Source organism: Triticum aestivum, chromosome 1D (genome assembly GCF_018294505.1).
Source record: "Triticum aestivum cultivar Chinese Spring chromosome 1D, IWGSC CS RefSeq v2.1, whole genome shotgun sequence".
NCBI classification, from domain to species: Eukaryota; Viridiplantae; Streptophyta; class Magnoliopsida; order Poales; family Poaceae; genus Triticum; species Triticum aestivum.
Window position 1 is genome coordinate 95412915 of NC_057796.1, and position 22245 is coordinate 95435159.

Sequence of the window (22245 nt, forward strand, 5' to 3'; positions counted from 1 at the left end):
GTATCTCAATACCTAGTTCAATCTCGTTATCGGCAAGTCTCTTTACTCGTTCCGTAATACATCATCCCGCAACTAACTCATTAGTTGCAATGCTTGCAAGGCTTAAGTGATGTGCATTACCGAGTGGGCCCAGAGATACCTCTCCGACAATCGGAGTGACAAATCCTAATCTCGAAATACGCCAACCCAACAAGTACCTTCGGAGACACCTGTAGAGCACCTTTATAATCACCCAGTTACGTTGTGACGTTTGGTAGCACACAAAGTGTTCCTCTGGTAAACGGGAGTTGCATAATCTCATAGTCATAGGAACATGTATAAGTCATGAAGAAAGCAATAGCAACATACTAAACGATCGAGTGCTAAGCCAACGGAATGGGTCAAGTCAATCAAATCATTCTCCTAATGATGTGATCCCGTTAATCAAATGACAACTCTTTGTCTATGGCTAGGAAACATAACCATCTTTGATCAACGAGCTAGTCAAGTAGAGGCATACTAGTGACACTCTGTTTGTCTATGTATTCACACATGTATCATGTTTCCGGTTAATACAATTCTAGCATGAATAATAAACATTTATCATGATATAAAGAAATAAATAATAACTTTATTATTGCCTCTAGGGCATATTTCCTTCACCCCCTAGCCTTGGAGAGCACGAAGGTCGGATCCGCCTCTTAGGGCTTCCTTCTAGTTTTGGGCCTAGTGGGCCCTATGTATTTCAGGAGGCCGTGCTCCCTTATGTGAGATACGCTGGGTACAGGACCCTGTCACCGAGCCAACTCCTCGCTCATGTATTGTGTTTCCATCTTTGCTTTCTGCAAAAACAATCAGCAAATACGATCTGAAGTGAGCCTCAGGTCGGCCACTCGTGCCCAACCTAAGCCCCGGGGCTACTGGGATCAACATCTATTAATTTGGTATGGTTTTCTCCTCAGGATTACGATCCTCAGGCCGGCCACGCGTGCTCGGCCTGAGTCTCGGGGGTTACTAAGATCAGTGTCAGATCTGTTTTCATCGAATGGCTCACAAACATCTCCAACCTTTGCAACTTGGCCCATGATACAAAGCAAGCGAGTGCAACATGGGGCTTGTTACAAAGGCTGCACCTGACTCGAGGGTAGATCAGATGGAGCAAGTTGCTATTGATACAAAATGATTCGACCATTGCAACAAGAGAAGAGGTATATTGCAAAATAAGCAGATGCAACATGGTGCTTGTTGCAAAGGTTGCAGCTAACTCGGTAGTAGATCGAAAGAAGTAGTTTGTGGTTGGGATGAGATGGTTCGACCATTTCAACAAGGGGTATGTTGCAAAGCAAGCGAGTGCAACATGATACTTGTTGCAAATGTTGTAGGACTTGACGCTAGATCGGACGAAGCAGGTTGTGATTGGTGTTAAGCATCCAACCATTGCAACAAAGGGTTGTTTGCAAAGCAAGCGAGCACAACATGATGCTTGTTGCAAAGTCTACGGTTTACTTGGCGGTAGGCTGAAGAGCCGTCTCACGCTCTATCGAACAACTATCGAGGCGGCCGATCTGATCCAGTCTTCACTCGGTCGACGCGTAGCGTACACCAAAGAAAGAACACAATGTTTCTTACTACTATCATCATTCTGGTTTACTAGTCTCATTCGTATTTTGGGTCATATTTTTATCATAATTTTAACAAATAAAATATAAGTTAAAAAACACTGGAGCACGGATAGGAAGTGCATCGAATCCACGAGAAATGTCCAAACTTAGAAAAGAAATGTTTTTTTTTGCAGGGAAGAAAAGAAATGTTTACATGTTCTAATGAATCGGGTACTATGACCTTTAGATTGGGAAATTCGTGGAACAAGGCGTTTGAAGGCGAGCTTTAATTTGGAGGAAGACGAAACGAAGCCGTTTGGACTTCGTATGGAGCGATAAATGGTCGACAATGTACCGGTGATCGATGGGATAATAAAACGGAATCAATAACTTCCGAACGACCTGTTTTTCTCGTTCTCATCCCGAACGCCCTATGCACCATTGGATCAGGGGCGCGAATCTTACAGATGCGGAGGGGACAGGTCAGCAAACAAAATCGTTCGGGACGAGGACCTGTCGCTGCGAACGCTTTTTCCTCCTCGCCGCACTCTCTTTCTCTTCCTTATCCATTCTTCCTGCCTCACCCGCACCACTCCTCCTCAGCCCCGATAGCTAGGCACCGCCGCTCGCCGGAGCTCCCCTCAAGCTCCCAAGCCATGGCCGCTGGCCCTCTGCATCGCCGCTGGATTTCCGGCGCCTCCCCAACCCTCCACCGCGAATAGATCTGCATCCCGTGCGCCATCGCCAGCCCAAGCGGCGGCGCCCTGCCGCGAGGACCAGAGGGCGACTCCGCACCCACCTGAGCAAAGCTGCTGCTGGCCGGCGGTGAGGCTGACCCGCACATATCCCGTGCGCCATCGCTGGCCCATGTCTGGGGAGGCGAGCTTCGCGTCGGCCCAAGCAGCGGCCCCCAGCATGAGGCCCGGCGGGCGAGGATGCGCCGACCTGAGCAAAGCTGTTGCTGGCCAGCGGTGAGGCTGATCCATTCTGGCCTCGTCGACCTCGCATCCGCCTTCCGCCGCGTCGCCCAGTGCCAGGCGGGCTCCCGGCGCATCTTCCTTTGTCTCACTGTCGCCTCCCTACTTGGCAGGCCCGCCCGCGACCCCTCCCCCTTCCCTTTGTTCTATCTCTGGATCCCCTTCTTTTTGCTGTGTTTTTGTTGTTTGATTCTGTCTTCAGATAGCACATGGCAATTTATTCACATAACATGGCTACTTCATATTTTAGGGACAAAATTTAGAGTGCTGAACATATTAAGTTACCATGGCAAAATTGATGTTATAATTGTATGCATGGTCATGTAAGTTGCCATGGCAAAATACTTTCTGGTACATACATCGTAATAAAAGTTGCCATCATTTTTTCATACAGTAAATGATGTATATGGCAATTAAGCATTATTTTGTGGGGAGTTCATGGAATTCATTCGTAACTCGCCATCCACGGGTTCGGCAGCGATGGTCTCCTCCCTCCCTGCATCCGCCAGAGAGGCCACGACAGCTCGCCGACGGCGGGCCTCGAGGTGGCCGAGCGAAAAGCGGCGGTGCTCCGGGTCTTGGGAACTCCTCACCACCACGGCCATGGTAGCGGCAACAACAGCCAAGACCACGGTCACGCCAAGCAGTAGCAGCCGTTCAGGTTCGTCCCGGGGTGCTTTACTCCTTGCAATTTTTGACGCAGTTTTTGCTCCAGCTCATGACAAACTACGTGTTGTGATACTAATCGATCACATTTGTATGTCCATTTTTATCTGTATACTCACTGCAAAAACTACGCGATGTAATGCTAATCTTGACCAAATTTTGATGCATTTTCACAGATAATTCATGGGAAATTATGTGATGCGATGCAAATTGAACCAAAACTCGTATGTGTAAATTGTTACAGTAATCTGTGTACCTTACACTACTTTTCTCATGTTTTGCACTGATATGTGGGTTGCTCAAATTTTGAAGCAGCTTGGACGTTACCATCAGTTTCTAGTTCACTTTGGCATGTCTCAAATCCTGCGATATTTTTGCTAGCTGATTTTCTGACTCAAGTTGTGATAAATTAGTAAGTTTGCTATGTACTGAAGTTAGTTTAGTTTCATGTGTACCCGAGGTTCTGCTTGAAATAGTTACCATTGTAATAGACATATATTTGCCATCGTATTTAGCACGATATTGCGAGAATAGACACAGTTGCCACAACTCTGATGTATATTTTTTGCCTCCAAAGTTGCCATGTCTCACTATACAATTTTTTCTTAAATTTACCGTCTCACTGTACAATTTTTCTTAATTTTTCCTGGAAGATGGCAAATATAGTTATGGAATCATGGCAAATTTAGTTCTCGGATTATGGAAAATTCATTGCTTTCTTGCGGTGGCAACTTTTGATTTTGGATCATGGCGCGGTATTACTGTTTTCAAACATGGCATCTAATCGTACACTTTCTGCCATGTAAACATCAAAATTTTAGTTAATTCATCATGGCAAATTTAGTTTACTCATCATGGCAAATTTGCTTCCTGGAAGATGGCAAATATAGTTATCAAAGCATGGCAAATTCATTGCTTTCTTGCCATGGCAATTTTTTGATTTTTAAAATTGTCACCATACTTCTTGAAATTTTCAAAAACAACATAAAATGGAAAATATTGCGATGGCATGTTTTACTAATTATTTCACCTTTATTAACATGGCAAATTTACCTAAATTTTCATGACAATTTTTTAACATTTATTGCCATGGCAAGTTTTATTATTTATTTGCCATGCCAAATTTACCTTTTTATTAAGATGGTAAATTTACCTAACTACCCACGACAATATTTAACTTTTATTGCCATGGAAATTTTTACTATTTATTTGACTTTTTATTAACATGGAAAATTTACCTAAATCCCCATGGCAATATTGAACTTTTATTGCCATGTCAAGTTTTACTTTTTTTTGCCATGTCTAATATACTTTCATTAACACGGCATATTTACCTAAATCTACATGGCAATATTTAACTTTTATTGCCATGGCAAGTTTTACTTTTTTATTTGCCGATGTTAAATTGACCCTTATTAACATGGCAATTTTACCTAAATCCCCATGACAATATTTAACCTTTATTGGCATGGAAAGTTTACTTTTTATTTTGCCATGGCTAATTTACCTTTATTAACATGGCAAATTTATCTAAATTCCCATGGCAATTTTTAACTTTTATTGCCATGGCAAGATTTACTATTTTATTTGACCTATATTAACATGGTGAATTTATCTATATTAACACGGTGCATTTTTTGTTTTTTGCTTCACATGATGGCGAATTTATATAGTAAAAGCATATAGATTTTAGTCCATATTTCTTGTCATCATGGTACGGATGCAAACTGCCATGAACTTTTTCTTTCTGTTTTGTGCCATTTCACAAAAAAAGATCTTTTTTTACCTTGGCAAAATTTGTTTATATTGATGATGGCAATTTTTGGTTTGACACCATTGGCATTTTTTTAGTAGTATCTTGTTTCTTCAAAAAAATTATCTATCACGACATTTCGTTTTGGACTTTTTCGGTAATGGCAAGTTCATATGTGTCCCCACTGCACATTTTTGCCATGTTTTTGATTGGTAAACAACAATAATTGCCATGGAAAATTCATACATTTTGACATCTTTGCAAGGAAGATCTTTCTGGTTCATTCATCTTATAGTGGTAGAGATCTCATGGTTCATTCATGCATTTTTATTTTTGGAGCATTTGTGATTATTTTCAAGTGCATGGCAAAATCTGGCCTTTTTTTGAGTGGAGCAACATCTGGCCTTTATTAGTTATACGTCCAATAGTGGGCTTTTTTATTCACAGTAAAAATTGGTGCAAACTGGGCTTTTGTTTCTTTTTCTTGTTTCACAACAAAAAGGCCTGTAGGCTGCTGAGGTAGGGTGTTCGGGCTGGATGATTCTCGTCCCGAACGCATGCGTTCGATCGATTCCTCCACGTTCGGTCTTGGCTCCCCCAGACCGAACGTTCGACAGTTATCGGGGTCCTAATAAAAAGGCAGCGTAGCCTTCCTCAAAAAAAAAAAAAAAAACAGCGTAGCCCAAGAGGCTTGCAAACAGCTAATGAGGCGACCACCTACACGTTACTAGTGCTACAAACAAGACGCTGTCTGAGTGAGGCGACCACCGGCGAAGTATGGCGTGGTCCATCGCAGCGAACACAGGCGGCAGCTCACAGCAGACGGACGGAGAGGGGGCACCGCGCCCGTCAGAGGACGCCGCGGCGGCGTGGGGGTCCGGGCGCGCCAGGCCAACTTCCGATGCCTGGGGCACAGGCACCAGGTCGCCGGTGGACGACGCGGTCGTCGAAACCTGGGGAACCAGGCCGTCGACGGATGCCCGGTTCACGGACAGCTGGGCCAGCTTGGTGACAACAGAGCCGCGGGTCACCGGCGGCACTTGGGGCCCCTGGTCATCAGCGGCACAGGGCGCTGGGTCCTGGCGCAGCTGGCCATCGGAGGCGGCGCGGGAGAACTGGAGCGGCTGGGCGCCGGAAAGGCGTCCCTCCACGGTTCCGTGGCCGTCGGAGCACGCGGTGATCACGAACGTGACTGTGGAGGATGCCCGTGCCCTCCACTGCGGCGTCTGCGGCCTCCCACTCAAGCCGCCAATCTTCGAGGTACAACATACACATACGCACACGTCCATCCTTCCCTCAGCCATAGACAACACGTTTCTTACATGGAGATGCTTTCAGTGTGACCTGGGGCAGGCGGTGTGCTCGGCGTGCCGCGGCCCTGGCTACCGCCGGTGCCGCGCCATGGAGAACCTGGTGGCGACCGTCCGCGTGCCGTGCCCCAACGCCGCTCACGGCTGCGACGCCACGCCGGCCTACTACGACATGCATGCACACGGACTGGCGTGCGCGCACGCGCCGGGCACGCGCTGCCCCGCGGACGCCTGCGAATTCGTCGGCTCAATGGCAGCGCTCCTGGACCACTTCACCGCCGTGCACGGATGGACGCTCACAACCGAGGACGGCGTCGGGAAGAGCTTCGACGTCGACCTCCAGGACGGCTTCAACGTCGTCACCACGGCCGTCCGTGACGGCGGCAACCAGCTCTTGCTCCTGCTAAACGTTGTGAGCCACCCGTTTGGTCGCACCATCGCTGCGGTCTGCATTAGTCCTTACCCCGCTGCCGTCGAGTCATGGTCGTCGGCTGCTGCATCCAAGACGGTGCAACTCGAGCTCCGCTACTCGGCAGCTAGCCATTACCAAGAATCTGAATTCAATGTTCCTTTCGCCGATATCGCCGATGGATTCCCAGACGTCAGCGAGTTGGCCCAGTTCGTCGTGCCCAAGTCTGTTCATTCAGACGACCATGCTACTACGCTGGTCTCGGCCTATATTACCATCAAATAGCTTGGTCATCACCACCTTATCCTACTATCTAATTTATCCTGAAGGCTTGATGCGTCTCGATTAGTACTACTACTAGTCCATAAGATCATTTCCCATTGAGCTAGAACTGTTGTCACTTAATTATGATGCAAACCAAGAGAGCAACTTTTGAATTTCTGAACTTATTATCACCTGGATTTAATTCAGACCCATGCTGATGCTCTCATGGTCACATTTTGTTGGCATGTATTTCATCAAAATGTACACAGAGCAGCCTATATTTTAGGGCGTGTTTCCACTTTTGAGAGTGAACTGGTTTTTCTCGTGCCACACATTTTTTTCAGGGAAATTGCAGAGTATTGATTAGTTCATGAGTCTATTGTTTAATACTCCTAATGCTTACTTTGATGTTTAGGGCCTCGTTGATTGCAGAATTGTAAAAGCGCAGTAATAGAGAAAGTACAGGATTGGAATGTCATGTCCATGTGAATCCTACGTGATTTGAGTTTGTTTGATCGTGTCGTTGGAAAGGCAAACGATCTTTTCCAAAAGGGTTGGGGGAATTCCAGATTTCTTATGAAATGAAATATAAATGTTTTTTTTACAAAAAATCTTATAGGATTCAATCATATGTAGGGAAAAACCACAAGCATTATCATTCAAAAATCATATGAAAATTCTTTGAGTCAAATATTAACATCCATAATACTAAATCAATACCATTACATTCATAATGAAATTGTTAATATGTTATCAAAAATTGACAAGACAAAATATTTATCCATATGTATCAAAATAACCAATTTTTTAGAGAAGTGTTATTTATCATTAAATACTTGTTGAAAATGTTTATTTTGTATAAGCTTTTTTTGCGAGAAAACTTCCTATCTATTCATCTTCAATCATGGCAGTACAACAAACACCGAACATAATAAAAAATACATCCAAAAATCTGTAGACCACCTAGCGACGATTACAAGCACTGAAGGAGTCGAAGACGCACCACCACCATCGCCCCTCCCTCGACGGAGTCGGGCAAAACTTGTTGTACTAGACAGTTGGGAAGTCGTCGTGCTAAGGTCCCATAGGACCAGCGCAACAGAACAGCAACTGCCGCCGATGAAGGGTAGCATAGATCAGAAAGACCCAACCTGAAGAAACACAAACATAGACGAACTGCGACCAGATTCGAGCAAATCCATCAAGCACATATCCGCCGGAGACACGCCTCCACACGCCCACTGACGAAGCTAGACGTACCACCGGGACGGGGGCTAGGCGGGGAGAACCTTATTCCATCTTTAGGGAGCCGCCGTCGTCTCGTCTTTCTAAGCAGGACAAAAACCCTAACAAAACTCGAAGAAACATCAGAGCCCTCCCGCCGGCAAGGGCGGGGATCCACAGCGCCGCCATGGCCCTAAGGCCAACAGAGTCGAGGTTGACTGACGGCGGCGACGGCGGGAGGCAGAGGAACCCTAAGTTTTCTATAAACTTGGTCAAACTTTGTACATTTAAGTTAGCACAATGTTAATATGGATAGTTAATAAAAACAAGTGAAGTACTTAGTATTTAACAGAACCAAAAACAAGATAGGGTTACAACCAACACTTCTCTAAGAACCGGCGACGCAGTGTCCAAATCGACTTTCAAACAACTTTGAACGTATCACCGGAAAAGAGATTAATAGAGGTATATACTACAAAGAATACTGTGTACTATTGGGTTTGTAATAAGTACGTTAGAAATTTCTAGTGGTACACCTTTTATAAACTTGAAACAACCAGTCAGGGACCCTTGTGGTGCTAATGATGTACTGGTCGACCAAAAAGCACTCAACAAGTATTAAAAAAAATTCTAGAATGTAGGGATCACATACATCTACCACGTATTAAAATTAAATTTGAATTCAGAGCTTGAGAAACAAAAAGAAAATAAATCAGTGTTGATCACTTTAATGGGACAAATTTGTGGTCCAGTTTAGCATGATTTGGACACTTGTATGTATTTTCGACATCGGCGCACAGGTATCATCAGCATGGCGGATGCACTGAAAATTCTCCTAGCGAGACCTTGTTGGCGGCTATGATGACACTATTGGGCATTGTTGCCTACTTTGAGGTGTAGTCGTGGCCTTCGATTGCACCTACCTCCCGCTTCTCTATCCTTGGCGAGAACCCTATGCTCATTTGGCCAAAATAGGTGGTGTTAGTGTCACATCGTCGTTCCTTATTTGGGGGTGCAGTCTTCAGCGCCGGAGCTAGCTCTAATAACACCAGGTGGCTGCCCGGGCTCCATCGTTGCATCTTCTTGGAACTCTATGGAAAAGGTCTGTTTGAACTAGGATTTCTTTCTTTGGACCATTCAAATTTACCACAAAAATCTTGTCGAGGCTCCAAGAATTGACTACATCCCCCACTAGCCAGTCTCTGTTTGCTAAGTCTTCTAATGTGGCAACACAATGCGATGGCCTTCCCTCTTTTGGAGGCAAGGCTTGTTAGCCGCGAGCAATGATAGTGCTCACATGTGCGGGGTGTGGGCTTTTGGGATGTAACGTACATAGAAATTTGTGCATCCTTGGTAACACCCTTACTGAGTTTCAGTTAATATTTTTTGTTCTGCTCATCAACAAGGCTCATGTTTGCATCCTGGTGGACTTACACCACCTTAATTATAATAGGGGTTGACTAGGACCACCTTCGTGTCTTGTGGCCATACTTTCGGGATGAAAAACATTGTTGTGATGCATCAATGAAGCCTCTATGCATCGCCATTTCGCTATAGAGGTTGAGCAAGGCAAGTTTACTATCATTGTAGTCACATCTCAGTTGTTTAGAATGATCATGTTTTTCCTTTTCCTGGCCTTTTTGTGAATGTCCGAGTGCTAGGTGCAATGCTCATATGCAAATCCTTCTATTTGTTCAGTGTTAGTGTTGAAAGATTTCTTGTTTTAAAAAATGGCTTGCTCCCAAGCGCATTCGAGAAAACGATGCAATTCTAGGGAGGATAAAAAGTTGTAGGGAGTTTGTATTTCGAGTACCTTTGCATGGATTTTCCTACCGTATCGGGGTTGAGTGACAACATAGTGGACCGCATCTTGCATCCATGGGCCGTTGGGCTTACGCCACGAGGACATTTGATGCCCAACTAATTGATGTACCGGGAATCCTATTCAGCACCTTCAGCGCAACCTACTGTGTTAATGGTATGTGAAGCCTGAAGGCGGTCGGAATGGGCCGACCCCAGTCGCTCAGTGATTTCTTTTTTCCTGTTGGTTTCTGAACCGGTATTTTGTTCTTTTTCATTTTTTGTTCAAGCATGAGAACTTCTCTCAAATTTGTAAACATTTTCTCAAATTTTTGAGCTTATTTTTTCAAATTAGCAAACTTTTCAAAAATTGGTAGACTTTTTCCTAAGTCGTGAACTTTTTATTTCATGAACGTTTCCAAAAATTGTGAAATTTATTCAGATTTATGAAGTTTTTAAATTCGTGAACCTTTTCGTTTTTGTGTTTTTTTTTCAAATCCATGAACCTTTTCTAACTCATGAACTTTTTTTTTCAGATTTTGTGAACTTTTTGGAAAGTTAGTGGTCAACTGGTTGCTGGTTAACGGTCGACCGGCCAACTGGAACATTTAACTAGGAACCGAATGAACAAGGGGACCAAGTGAGCTACTTGCCCTGTTTAGGCCCCTTCCAATGCTCCATCTTGTACAGGTGTTAAGGCTGCCATATAGACAAAAAATCTGATGTGGCAAGATAATTAAGAGGAGAGAGATGAGTGTGGTGACCCCAGGAAGAAACAATGCCAAGCGCGAGAACCTAGGCAAAACACTTAAATGGAAGAAGCCCACCAATGCAAGAAAAACTTTAGTTGCAAAATCATTAAATGAAGGATGCTTAGCACCAACAAGTTAAGCACCTATGCGTTGAGGGCTTTAGTTGCTAAAGTTTTTAATGTGCTTAGCACCTCATGTAAGCACCGGTGCATTGGAAGAGGCCTTATTGGGCTGGACCACGAACGGGCAGCGTGTGAGCGCTCTTTATACAACTGGCACATAAGACGCCAATTAGGAGCATTCTTAATGGATATCCCATGATCTAATTTTTTTGGTGGGTACCTATTCCCAACAAGTGAATTCTATACCCAACCCAAAACAATATAGTCTACTTTTTTGGGTAAAAATAATATAGTCTACTTTTTTCTATTCAATCCACAACCCAGTCCAATGTACAAAAACTCGTATAAAACCATCTTCAGTTTTCAGTTTACAACCATGATTGAATTTTTAATATATTTTGTTTGAGGACACATAGGAAAACAAGTATCAAATTATTGGAAATTCTTTGAATCAAATTATTTATAAGAAAACCCTATGGGTATAGAGTCCCATGGGCTTCAGAATTAGGAAACGAAGTCACCTCAGGAACTTAAAAGCTAAGAGCATCTCCAACGCCGACCCAAAAATTCCCCCCGCATCCGTCTGCGGACAGATGGGTACCAGTCCGCAGACACGGATCGGGAGGCCGCCATCCAAGGCGCTGCATATATTTCAAATTCTTTTTCAAAAAACCAAATGATATTCATGTAAACTTGCCCGGGTTTCATATAAACATGACAGATTTCATACCGGATGAAAATGATTACATTTTGGACATATTTTCCACTAAAAACGCAATCGGACTTGTCTACGGCCGGAGCCGCAAGTCTCCAACGTCGTCCCTATGACCGGTAGCAGTGAGCCGTGGAGGTATATGCTTCAGCGCAAAGGATGACTCGCTTCCCCACCGCTCACCGGAGTGAAACATCGTCTGATGCTTCAGCCGGAGGGGAAGGGTCCCTACGCTGCACGGAACAAAGTTGGTTCTTGGGTGAGGGGACGAAGGTGGCCCGCGAGAGGGCAAGACACTGGCTGTGTACGCCGGCGGTGCCTCGGCGGTGGCCTTCCTGGGACCCAAGCGGCGGCGGCCTCCCGTATTCTACTTCTCCTCGGTGATGGCGGCGGACAGGGACGCGCTGGCCACCGACTTGTCGACCTCTGCGCACCCGGCTTCTGTCTCTGCCTGCATGACACGGTCGCAGGCACGGGAAATGTGGGACGACGCGGCGGCGTTGACGACAACGACGATGGCCGTGCCGGCGTGGAGCAACTCGCCACTCCTCCTCGAGCCGGCCTAAAGGGACGAGTTGCTGAACCACGCGCCGGCTTGAGGCAGCAACTGGCTCTGTTGGGCTAGGCGAGGGAGGTGGAGCAGCTAGTTTCTCGCTCGTATCCGGCCGGCTCGGAGGGCCACCCTGCCGGCTTTTATGCCGGACAATTGCTCTTCCTGCTCGTTGGATGCCATCAAAAGAGTGGAGAAAATGGTGAAAGGAGAAGATGGGGAGTGGCGAACTTGATGCTACGATTTTTGCCCCGGGTGTGGCCTCGTTTAAATAGAAGGCAGACGGGAGGAGCTTGCCAGTGCAATACCAGGGGATACTATTGTTGGGGAACGTAGTAATTAAAAAAAATTCCTATGATCACGCAAGATCTATCTAGGAGATGCATAGCAACGAGAGGGGAGAGTGTGTCCACGTACCCTCGTAGACCGAAAGCGGAAGTGTTTAGTTAACGCGGTTGATGTAGTCGAACGTCTTCACGATCCAACCGATTGAAGTACCGAACGTACGATACCTCCGTTTTCAGCACACGTTCAACTCGATGACGTCCCTCGAGCTCTTGATCCAGTAGATGGTCGAGGGAGAGTTCCGTAAGAACGACGGCGTGACGACCGTGTTGGTGATGTGATCCGCGCAGGGCTTCGCTAAGCACTACGACAATATGACCGAGGTGGTAAACTGTGAAGGGGGCACTGCACACGACTAAGAAACAACTGTGGTGCCTTTGGGGTGCCCCCCGCTGCTACCTCTTGGGCATGCGTGGGTATTCCCTTGAAGAGGAAAGGGTGATGCAGCAAAGTAGCGTAAGTATTTCCCTCAGTTTTTGAGAACCAATGTATCAATCCAGTAGGAGACTACACGCAAATCGCCTAGTAGCTGCACAAACAATCAAGAACCTTGCAACCAACGCGATAAAGGGGTTGTCAATCCCTTCACGGCCACTTGCAAAAGTGAGATCTGATAAAGATAATAAGATAAATATTTTTGGTATTTTTTTGTATAGATTGGAAAATAAAGATTGCAAAATAGTAAACTAAAATTATAGATCGAAAATTTATATGATGTAAAGTAGACCCGAGGGCCATAGGTTTCACTAGTGGCTTCTCTCAAGATAGCATATATTACGGTGGGTGAACAAATTATTATCGAGCAAGAAAAGCGCATAGTTATGAGAATATCTAGGCATGATCATGAACATAGGCATCACGTCCGTGTCAAGTAGACCGAAACGATTCTGCATCTACTACTATTACTCCACACATCGACCGCTATCCAGCATGCATCTAGAGTATTAAGTTCATAAGAACAGAGTAACGCATTAGGCAAGATGACATGATGTAGAGGGATAAACTCAAGCAATATGATATAAACCCCATCTTTTTATCCTCGATGGCAACAATACAATACGTGTCGTTTCCCTTTCTGTCATTGAGATCGAGCACCGCAAGATTGAACCCAAAGCTAAGCACTTCTCCCATTGCAAGAAAGATCAATCTAGTAGGCCAAACCAAACTGATAATTCGAAGATACTTGCAAAGATATCAAATCATGCATATAAGAATTGAGAGAAGAATCAAATATTGTTCATAGATAATCTTGATCATAAACCAACAATTCATCGGATCTCGTCAAACACACCGCAAAAAGTATTTTACATCGGATAGATCTCCAAGAAGATCGAGAAGAACTTTGTATTGAGATCCAAAGAGAGAGAATAAGTCATCTAGCTAATAACTATGGACCCGAAGGTCTGTGGTAAACTACTCACACATCATCGGAGAGGCTATGGTGTTGATGTAGAAGCCCTCCGTGATCGAGATTAGGATTTGTCACTCCGATTGTCGAAGAGGTATCACTGGGCCCTCTCGGTAATGCACATCACTATAAGCCTTGCAAGCAATGTGACTAATGAGTTAGTTGCAGGATGATACATTACGGAATGAGTAAAGAGACTTACCGGCAACGAGATTGAGCTAGGTATGAGGATACCGACGATCGAATCTCGGGCAAGTAACATATCGATGACAAAGAGAACAACGTATGTTGTTATGCGGTTTGACCGATAAAGATCTTCGTAGAATATGTAGGAACCAATATGAGCATCCAGGTTCCGCTATTGGTTATTGACCGGAGACGAGTCTCGGTCATGTCTACATAGTTCTCGAACCCGTAGGGTCCGCACGCTTAACATTCGGTGACGATCGATATTATGAGTTTATGTGATTTGATGTACCTAAGGTAGTTTGGAGTCCCGGATGTGATCACGGACATGATGAGGAGTCTCGAAATGGTCAAGATGTAAAGATTGATATATTGGACGGCTATATGCGGACACCGGAAGTGTTCCGAGTGGTTTCAGAGAAAACCGGAGTGCCGGAGGGGTTACCGGAACCCCCCGGGGAAGTATTGGGCCTTAGTAGGCCTGAGGGGAGAGAGAGGGCAGCAGCCCAGGAGCTGGCGCGCCCCCTCCCATGAGGAGTCCGAATTGGACTAGGGGAGGGGGGCGCGGCCCTTCTTTCCCTCTCCCTCTCCCTCTCTTTCCTTCCCCCTTCCCTCTTCCTAGTTGGACTAGGAAAGGGGAGTCCTACTCCTACTAGGAGGAGGACTCCCCCCTCCTTGGCGCGCCCCAAGGGCTGGCCGGCCTCCGCCCTTGCTCCTTTATATACGGGGGCAGGGGGGCACCCTAGGACACACAAGTTGATTGTTCCAAGCCGTGTGCGGTGCCCCCCTCCACAATAATCCACCTCGGTTATATCGTAGCAGTGCTTAGGCGAAGCCCTGCGTCGGTAGCAACATCATCACCGTCATCACGCCATCGTGCTGACGGAACTCTCCCGCAAAGCTCTGCTGGATCGAAGTTCGTGGGACGTCATCGAGCTGAACGTGTGCTGAACTCGGAGGTACCGTGAGTTCGGTACTTGGATCGGTCAGATCGTGAAGACGTACGACTACATCAACCGCGTTGTTATAACGCTTCCGCTTTCGGTCTACGTGGGTACGTGGACGACACTCTCCCCTCTTGTTGCTATGCATTACCATGATCTTGCGTGTGCGTAGGAATTTTTTTGAAATTACTACGTTCCCCAACACATACGAACGGAAATGTTTAGCGGGGACTGACTTTGTGGGATGTACTTGCGACCGGAAACAATTTTGCCGTATAATTGTATTTTTTAGCTCTACTATACATATTTCCGTATTTGAGTGCTCGCCGGTCGCACACGATCTCATTTTGCTGAACGTGTGTGCCAGGAGGGCATATCCCCAACGGTTTCTGGGTCGTGTGGGAAGGACACCCCTATCGCCCACACTCACTTGGCGACGGTTCCAAATGCCGTCGCGGAAAGGGGTAAAAAACCGTTTGTTTAGGACCAACGCGCACCAGTGTATACCTTTCACTTTGCCATCCTTCTTATCCTCCAAATACTTGGGGCAGTTCTGCTTCCAGTGACCAGTCCCTTTGCAGTAGAAGCACTCAGTTTCAGGCTTAGGTCCAGACTTGGGCTTCTTCACTTGAGCAGCAACTTGCTTGCCGTTCTTCTTAAAGTTCCCCTTCTTTCCTTTGCCCTTTTTCTTGAAACTAGTGGTCTTGTTAACCATCAACACTTGATGCTCCTTCTTGATTTCTACCTCCGCAGCTTTTAGCATCACGAAGAGCTCGAGAATTGTCTTATCCATCCCTTGCATATTATAGTTCATCACGAAGCTTTTATAGCTTGGTGGCAGTGATTGAAGAACTCTGTCAATGACACTATCATCAGGAAGATTAACTCCCAGTTGAGTCAAGTGGTTGTGGTACCCAGACATTCTGACTATATGTTCACTGACAGAACTATTCTCCTCCATTTTGCAGCTATAGAACTTATTGGAGCTTCATATCTCTCAATTCGGGCATTTGCTTGAAATATTAACTTCAACTCCTGGAACATCTCATATGCTCCATGACGTTCAAAACGTCTTTGAAGTCCCGATTCTAAGCCGTAAAGCATGGCACACTGAACTATCGAGTAGTCATCAGCTTTGCTCTGCCAAACGTTCATAACGTCCGCAGTTGCTCCTGCAGCGGGCTTTTTACCTAGCGGTGCTTCCAGGACGTAATTCTTCTGTGCAGCAATGAGGATAATCCTCAAGTTACGGACCCAGTCTGTGTAGTTGCTACCATCATCTTTCAACTTAGCTTTCTCTAGGAGCGCATTAAAATTCAAGGGAATGGTAGCACGGGCCATTGATCTACAACAACATAGATATGCAAAAACTATCAGGTACTAAGTTCATGATAAATTAAAGTTCAATTAATCATATTACTAAAGAACTCCCACTTAGATAGACATCCCTCTAGTCATCTAAATGATCACATGACCCATATCAACTAAACCATGTCCGATCATCACGTGAGATGGAGTAGTTTTCAATGGTGAACCTCACTATGTTGATCATATCTACTATATGATTAATGTTCGACCTTTCGGTCTCAGTGTTCCGAGGCCATATCTGCATATGCTAGGCTCGTCATGTTTAACCCGAGTATTCTGCACGTGCAAAACTGGCTTGCACCCGTTGTATGTGAACATAGAGCTTATCACACCCCATCATCACGTGGTGTCTCGACACAATGAACTGTAGCAACGGTGCATACTCAGGGAGAACACTTATACCTTGAAATGTAGTGAGGGATCATCTTATAATGCTACCGTCGTACTAAGCAAAATAAGACGCATAAAAGATAAACATCACATGCAATCAAAATATGTGACATGATATGGTCATCATCATCTTGTGCCTTTGATTTCCATCTCCAAAGCACCGCCATGATCTCCATCGTCACCGGCTTGACACCTTGATCTCCATAGTAGCATCTTTGTCGTCTCGCCAACTATTGCTTCTACGACTATCGCTACCGCTTAGTGATAAAGTAAAGCAATTACATGGCGATTGCATTTCATACAATAAAGCGACAACCATAAGGCTCCTGCCAGTTGCCGATAACTTTTACAAAACATGATCATATCATACAACAATTTATATCTCATCACGTCTTGACCATATCACGTCACAACATGCCCTGCAAAAACAAGTTAGACGTCCTCTACTTTGTTGTTGCAAGTTTTACATGGCTGCTATGGGCTTCTAGCAAGAACCGTTCTTACCTACGCATCAAAACCACAACGACTTTTCGTCAAGTGTGTTGTTTTAACCTTCAACAAGGACCGGCTGTAGTCAAACTCGATTCAACTAAAGTTGGAGAAACAGACACCCGCTAGACACCTGTGTGCGAAACACGTCGGTAGAACCAGTCTCATGAACGCGGTAATGTAATGTCGGTCCGGGCCGCTTCATCCAACAATACCGCCGAATCAAAGTAAGACGTTGGTGGTAAGCAGTATGACTATTATCACCCACAACTCTTTGTGTTCTACTTGTGCATATCATCTACGCATAGACCTGGCTCGGATGCCACTGTTGGGGAACGTAGTAATTCAAAAAAATTCCTACGATCGCGCAAGATCTATCTAGGAGATGCATAGCAACGAGAGAGGAGAGTGTGTCCATGTACCCTCGTAGACCGAAAGCGGAAGCGATTAGTTAACACGGTTGATGTAGTCGAACGTCTTCACGATCCAACTGATCCAAGTACGCCGTGTTCAGCACACGTTCAGCTTGATGACGTCCCTCGAGCTCTTGATCCAGTAGAGGGTCGAGGGAGAGTTCTGTCAGCACGACGGCGTGGCGACGGTGTTGGTGATGTGATCCGCGCAGGGCTTCGCCTAAGCACTACGATAATATGACCGAGGTGGTAAACTGTGGAGGGGGGGCACCGCACACGGCTAAGAAACAACTGTTGTGCCTTTGGGGTGCCCCCCTCCCCCGTATATAAAGGAGGAGAGGGAGGAGGCCAACGGCCATGAGGGGGCGCGCCAAGGGGGAGTCCAACTAGGATTCCCAATCCTAGTAGGACTCCCGTTCCTATTCCAAGAGGGGGAAGGAGGGAAGGAGAGGGAGAGGGAGAGGAAAGAGGGGGCCGCGCCCCCTCCCCCCAGTCCAATTTGGACTCCCTTGGGGGGGCACCCTGTGGGCTGCCCTCTCCTACTCCCTTATAGCCCATTAAGGCCCATAACCTCCCCGGGGGGTTCCGGTAACCCCTCGGTTCCTTGATAAATATCTGAAACGTCCCGAAACCTTTTCGGTGTCCGAATACCTTCGTTCAATATATCAATCTTTACCTCTCGACCATTTCGAGACTCCTCGTCATGTCCGTGATCTCATCCGGGACTCCGAATAAACTTCGGTCACCAAAACACATAACTCATAATACCAATGGTTATCGAATGTTAAGCGTGCGGACCCTACGAGTTCGAGAACTATGTAGACATGACCGAGACACATCTCCGGTCAATAACCAATAGCGTAACCTGGATGCTCATATTGGCTCCTACATATTCTATGAAGATCTTTAGCGGTCAAACCGCATAACAACATACGTTATTCCCTTTGTCATCGGTATGTTACTTGCCCGAGATTCGATCGTCGGTATCATCATACCCAGTTCAATCTCGTTACCAGCAAGTCTCTTTTACTCGTTCCGTAATGCATCATCCCATAACTAACTCATTAGTCACATTGCTTGCAAGGCTTATAGTGATGTGCATTACCGAGAGGGCCTAGAGATACCTCTCCGATACTCGGAGTGACAAATCCTAATCCCGATCTATGCCAACTCAACAAACACCAGCGGAGACACCTGTAGAGCATCTTTATAATCACCAAGTTATGTTGTGACGTTTGATAGCACACAAGGTGTTCCTCCGGTATTCGGGAGTTGCATAATCTCATAGTCAGAGGAATATGTATAAGTCATGAAGAAAGCAATAGCAATAAAACTAAATGATCATAACGCTAAGCTAACAGATGGGTCTTGTCCATCACATCATTCTCTAATGATTGATCCCGTTCATCAAATGGCAACACATGTCTATGGTTAGGAAACTTAACCATCTTTGATTAACGAGCTAGTCAAGTAGAGGCATACTAGGGACACTCTGTTTGTCTATGTATTCACACATGTACTAAGTTTCCGGTTAATACAATTCTAGCATGAATAATAAACATTTATCATGATATAAGGAAATATAAATAACAATTCATTATTGCCTCTAGGGCATATTTCCTTCAACTATATCCATGTGAGGGTGAAACATGGACGACAAAACTGCCCAGTTGCGGAACAGTCGTGGCCCTTGCATCATTATGTGTTCCCAATCCCCTAGGCGGAATGCCTGGAGGATAAATCAATTGGGGCCAACAGGTCTGAACCTTACTTGATGCACCGGGTTCCACGCAGCTCTCATGTCCTTTTAGAACGCAGCCTGACAGCAGTTTTTGCCGGTGTGAACCCTAGACAAAGCCAGCCACTGGGCGCTTTCTTGAAGTTTTGGGTCATCCTCATCAATCACCACATCCTCAAACTCCTCATCGTTAAGATCCAATTCATTGAAAAAACCTTCGAGATCGGACTTGGCAGCCACCGCGTCGCCGCCGCCGCCGCTCGTGGTCGAGTGAGCATCCGAGGGAGACGCCATCCAGTCAGGGCAGAGGGTCTACCCGTAGAGAGATTGAGGATCGCAGGCCTAGGTCTGCCTGATCGGTTGGGAACTCGGAGGCAATCGAGATCACCAAGGAGGAAGGAAACCCTAGCCGCCAGCGTAGGGGGAAAACACAGCTGAAGTATATTTCTAATATATTTTGTGTGAGGACACCATAGGAAAAACAAGTATCAAATTATTGGAAATTCTTTGAATCAAATTATTTATAAGAAAACCCTATGGGTATAGAGTCCCATGGGCTTCAGAATTAGCAAACGAAGTCACCTCAGGAACTTAAAAGCTAAGAGCATCTCCTACGGCGACCCGAAAATTTTCCCCGCATCCGTGTGCGGACAGATGGGTACCAGTCCACAGACGCGGATGTGGGAGGCTGCCATCTAACACTGCAGACATTTCAAATTCTTTTTCAACAAACCAGATGAAATTCATGTAAACTTGGCCGGATTTCATATAAACATGTCGAATTTCATACAAACCGGACGAAAACGATTACATTTTCGACATATTTTCAACTAAAAACAAAATCAGACTAGTCTACGGCCGGCGCGGCAAGTCTTCAACGTCGTCCCTATGACCGGCAGCAGTGAGCCGCGGAGGTATATGCTTCAGCGCAAAGGACGACTCGCTTCCCCACCGCTTATCAGAGTGAAACCGTCGTATGATGCTTCAGCCGGAGGGGAAGGGTCCCTACGCTGCACGGAACAAAGTTGGTTCTTGGGTGAGGGGACTACGGTGACCGGCGAGAGGGCAAGACACCGGCTGTGTACACCGGTGGTGGCCTTCCTGGAACCCAACCGACAGCGGCCTCCCGTATTCTACTTCTCCTGTGGCGGACGGGGACACGCTGGCCAGCGACTCGTCGACCTCCGCTCATCCCGGCTTCTGTCTCTGCCTGCATGGCACGGTTGCAGGCACGGGAGATGTGGGACGACGCGGCGTCATCGATGGCAGCCACGATGCCCGTGCCGGCGTGGAGCAACTCGCCACTCCTCCTCGAGCCGCCCTAAAGGGACGAGTTGCTAAACCACGCATCGGCTTGAGGCGGCAATTGGCTCCGTCGGGCTAGGCAAGGTAGGTGGAACAGCGAGTTTCTCGCTCGTATTAGGCCGGCTCGGAGGGCCACCCTGGTGGCTTTTATGCCGGAGAACTGCTCTTCCTGCTCGTCGGATGCCATCGAAAGAGTGGAGAAAATGATGGAAGGAGAAGATGGGGAGTGACGAACTTGATGCTGCGATTTTTGTCCGGCGTGTGGCCTCGTTTAAATAGAGGGCAGACCAGAGGAGCTTGCCCGACGTTGCGTTTAATGCCGACCCGCTCGTGAACGGACGTGTGGCCGAAGTAGGTTCCTTGGCTTCCACGCGGGTTTAATGGAGGCATTTGAATGCTGCGAGGAGGCGTGTTCAGCCGCACGTGTAGCGGGCGGCGCCCTCGGCCGCCACGCCGCTTCAATGGCGGAGGCAGTAAGAGGTCGCGTCCGTCCTGAGCCGCTTTCAATATGAAGCGGCGCGCTCTAGTCATGTCCTCATCAATAGCGCATGAATGTGGGCAGCTGGCGCTGGGCAAAAACACGCGCGAGCGAGGGAGGAGGGGTTTGGATGGGCCAGGGCGGTCAGAAGCGGGAGTGATGCGGTCCGAACTCCCACAGAGTTCCCCACGTTTGTCTCCGGTTTGCGGGAGAAAACACATCCGGACCACGCCGCAGATCGATATAGGACCATGTTGGATGGCTTCCACGGTTCGGACGGCTGCGGAAGATTTGAGGGTGGGAAGCCCTAAGTTTTAGAAAAAAATAACTTGAAAGCTAGCCGTCCTGTCGCACACATTTGCGGGCGTTCGATTTGGGGCGCGTTTGGTAGCATGCATTAAAGACCAACCAGGCTAATTACAGCCGTACAGAATCGTGTACTGCTGTTTGGCTTCAGAGAGGCTCTCAGTGTATCCAGGATCTCTTGCCAGTAGATTGTAATCCTATAATTTTGGAATAAAACTCCTCTTTGCCACAAAAAAAACCCAACCAGGCTCTAGCGGGCTAAGTAGCAAGTTGTTTAGTTGCCTAGCTGTCACATAGAAGCTGGTCCGCACGGAGCACCCTTAGCCTGGCTTGTGAGGAACGCTCAAATTGACAGTTTTTTCATATGTAGGCTGGGCCTAGTGCAATTTACATTAAAAAAATGTGAGCTAGGCTTGATACAAGCAATCAAACAACATGCAGGTAATGACCGAGCAATCAAAATGGGAACCTTTCGGTATCTCCGAGACCGTGTTTGGGAGAAGGTGAAGGGGTGGATGCAAAAACTCTTGTCTTATGCGGGGAAGGAGATCTTGATTAAAGCAGTGGCACAGGCGCTCCCGGTCTTCTCCATGGCATGTTTCAGGTTACCGAGAGGACTTTGTGAGAATATCACGAAGATTATCCGGCAGTTTTGGTGGGGCAGTAAGGCGGGGAAGCGCAAGCCCAGCTGGGTGGCTTGGGACGACATGGTCAGACCAAAACACCTTGGGGGTTTGGGATTCAGAGATATGGAAA

The 22245-nt window shown here is 46.5% G+C and overlaps 1 protein-coding gene across 4 annotated transcripts; it reads left to right on the forward strand.

Moving 5' to 3' along the window:
- Window positions 1-2112: 2112 nt before the first annotated feature.
- On the forward strand, window positions 2113-7325 carry LOC123180539 (E3 ubiquitin-protein ligase Siah2). Of its 4 annotated transcripts, none has more exons than XM_044592609.1 (3): window positions 2113-3218; window positions 3400-3447; window positions 3536-7325. In XM_044592609.1, the coding sequence occupies exon 3, from the start codon at window positions 5754-5756 to the stop codon at window positions 6978-6980; it is 1227 nt and encodes a 408-aa protein (XP_044448544.1). In that variant the 5' UTR covers window positions 2113-3218; window positions 3400-3447; window positions 3536-5753; the 3' UTR covers window positions 6981-7325. The 4 variants fall into 4 exon arrangements, with proteins under 4 accessions (XP_044448544.1, XP_044448543.1, XP_044448545.1 ...); XM_044592608.1 differs by having other exon boundaries at window positions 3539-7325; XM_044592610.1 differs by having other exon boundaries at window positions 3400-6236; window positions 6315-7319.
- The last annotated feature ends 14920 nt before the right edge of the window (window positions 7326-22245 follow it).

Bases quoted from the DNA above. Each gene is read 5' to 3' on its own strand.
- LOC123180539 (XM_044592607.1), top strand. From the start codon at position 5,754: ATGGCGTGGTCCATCGCAGCGAACACAGGCGGCAGCTCACAGCAGACG.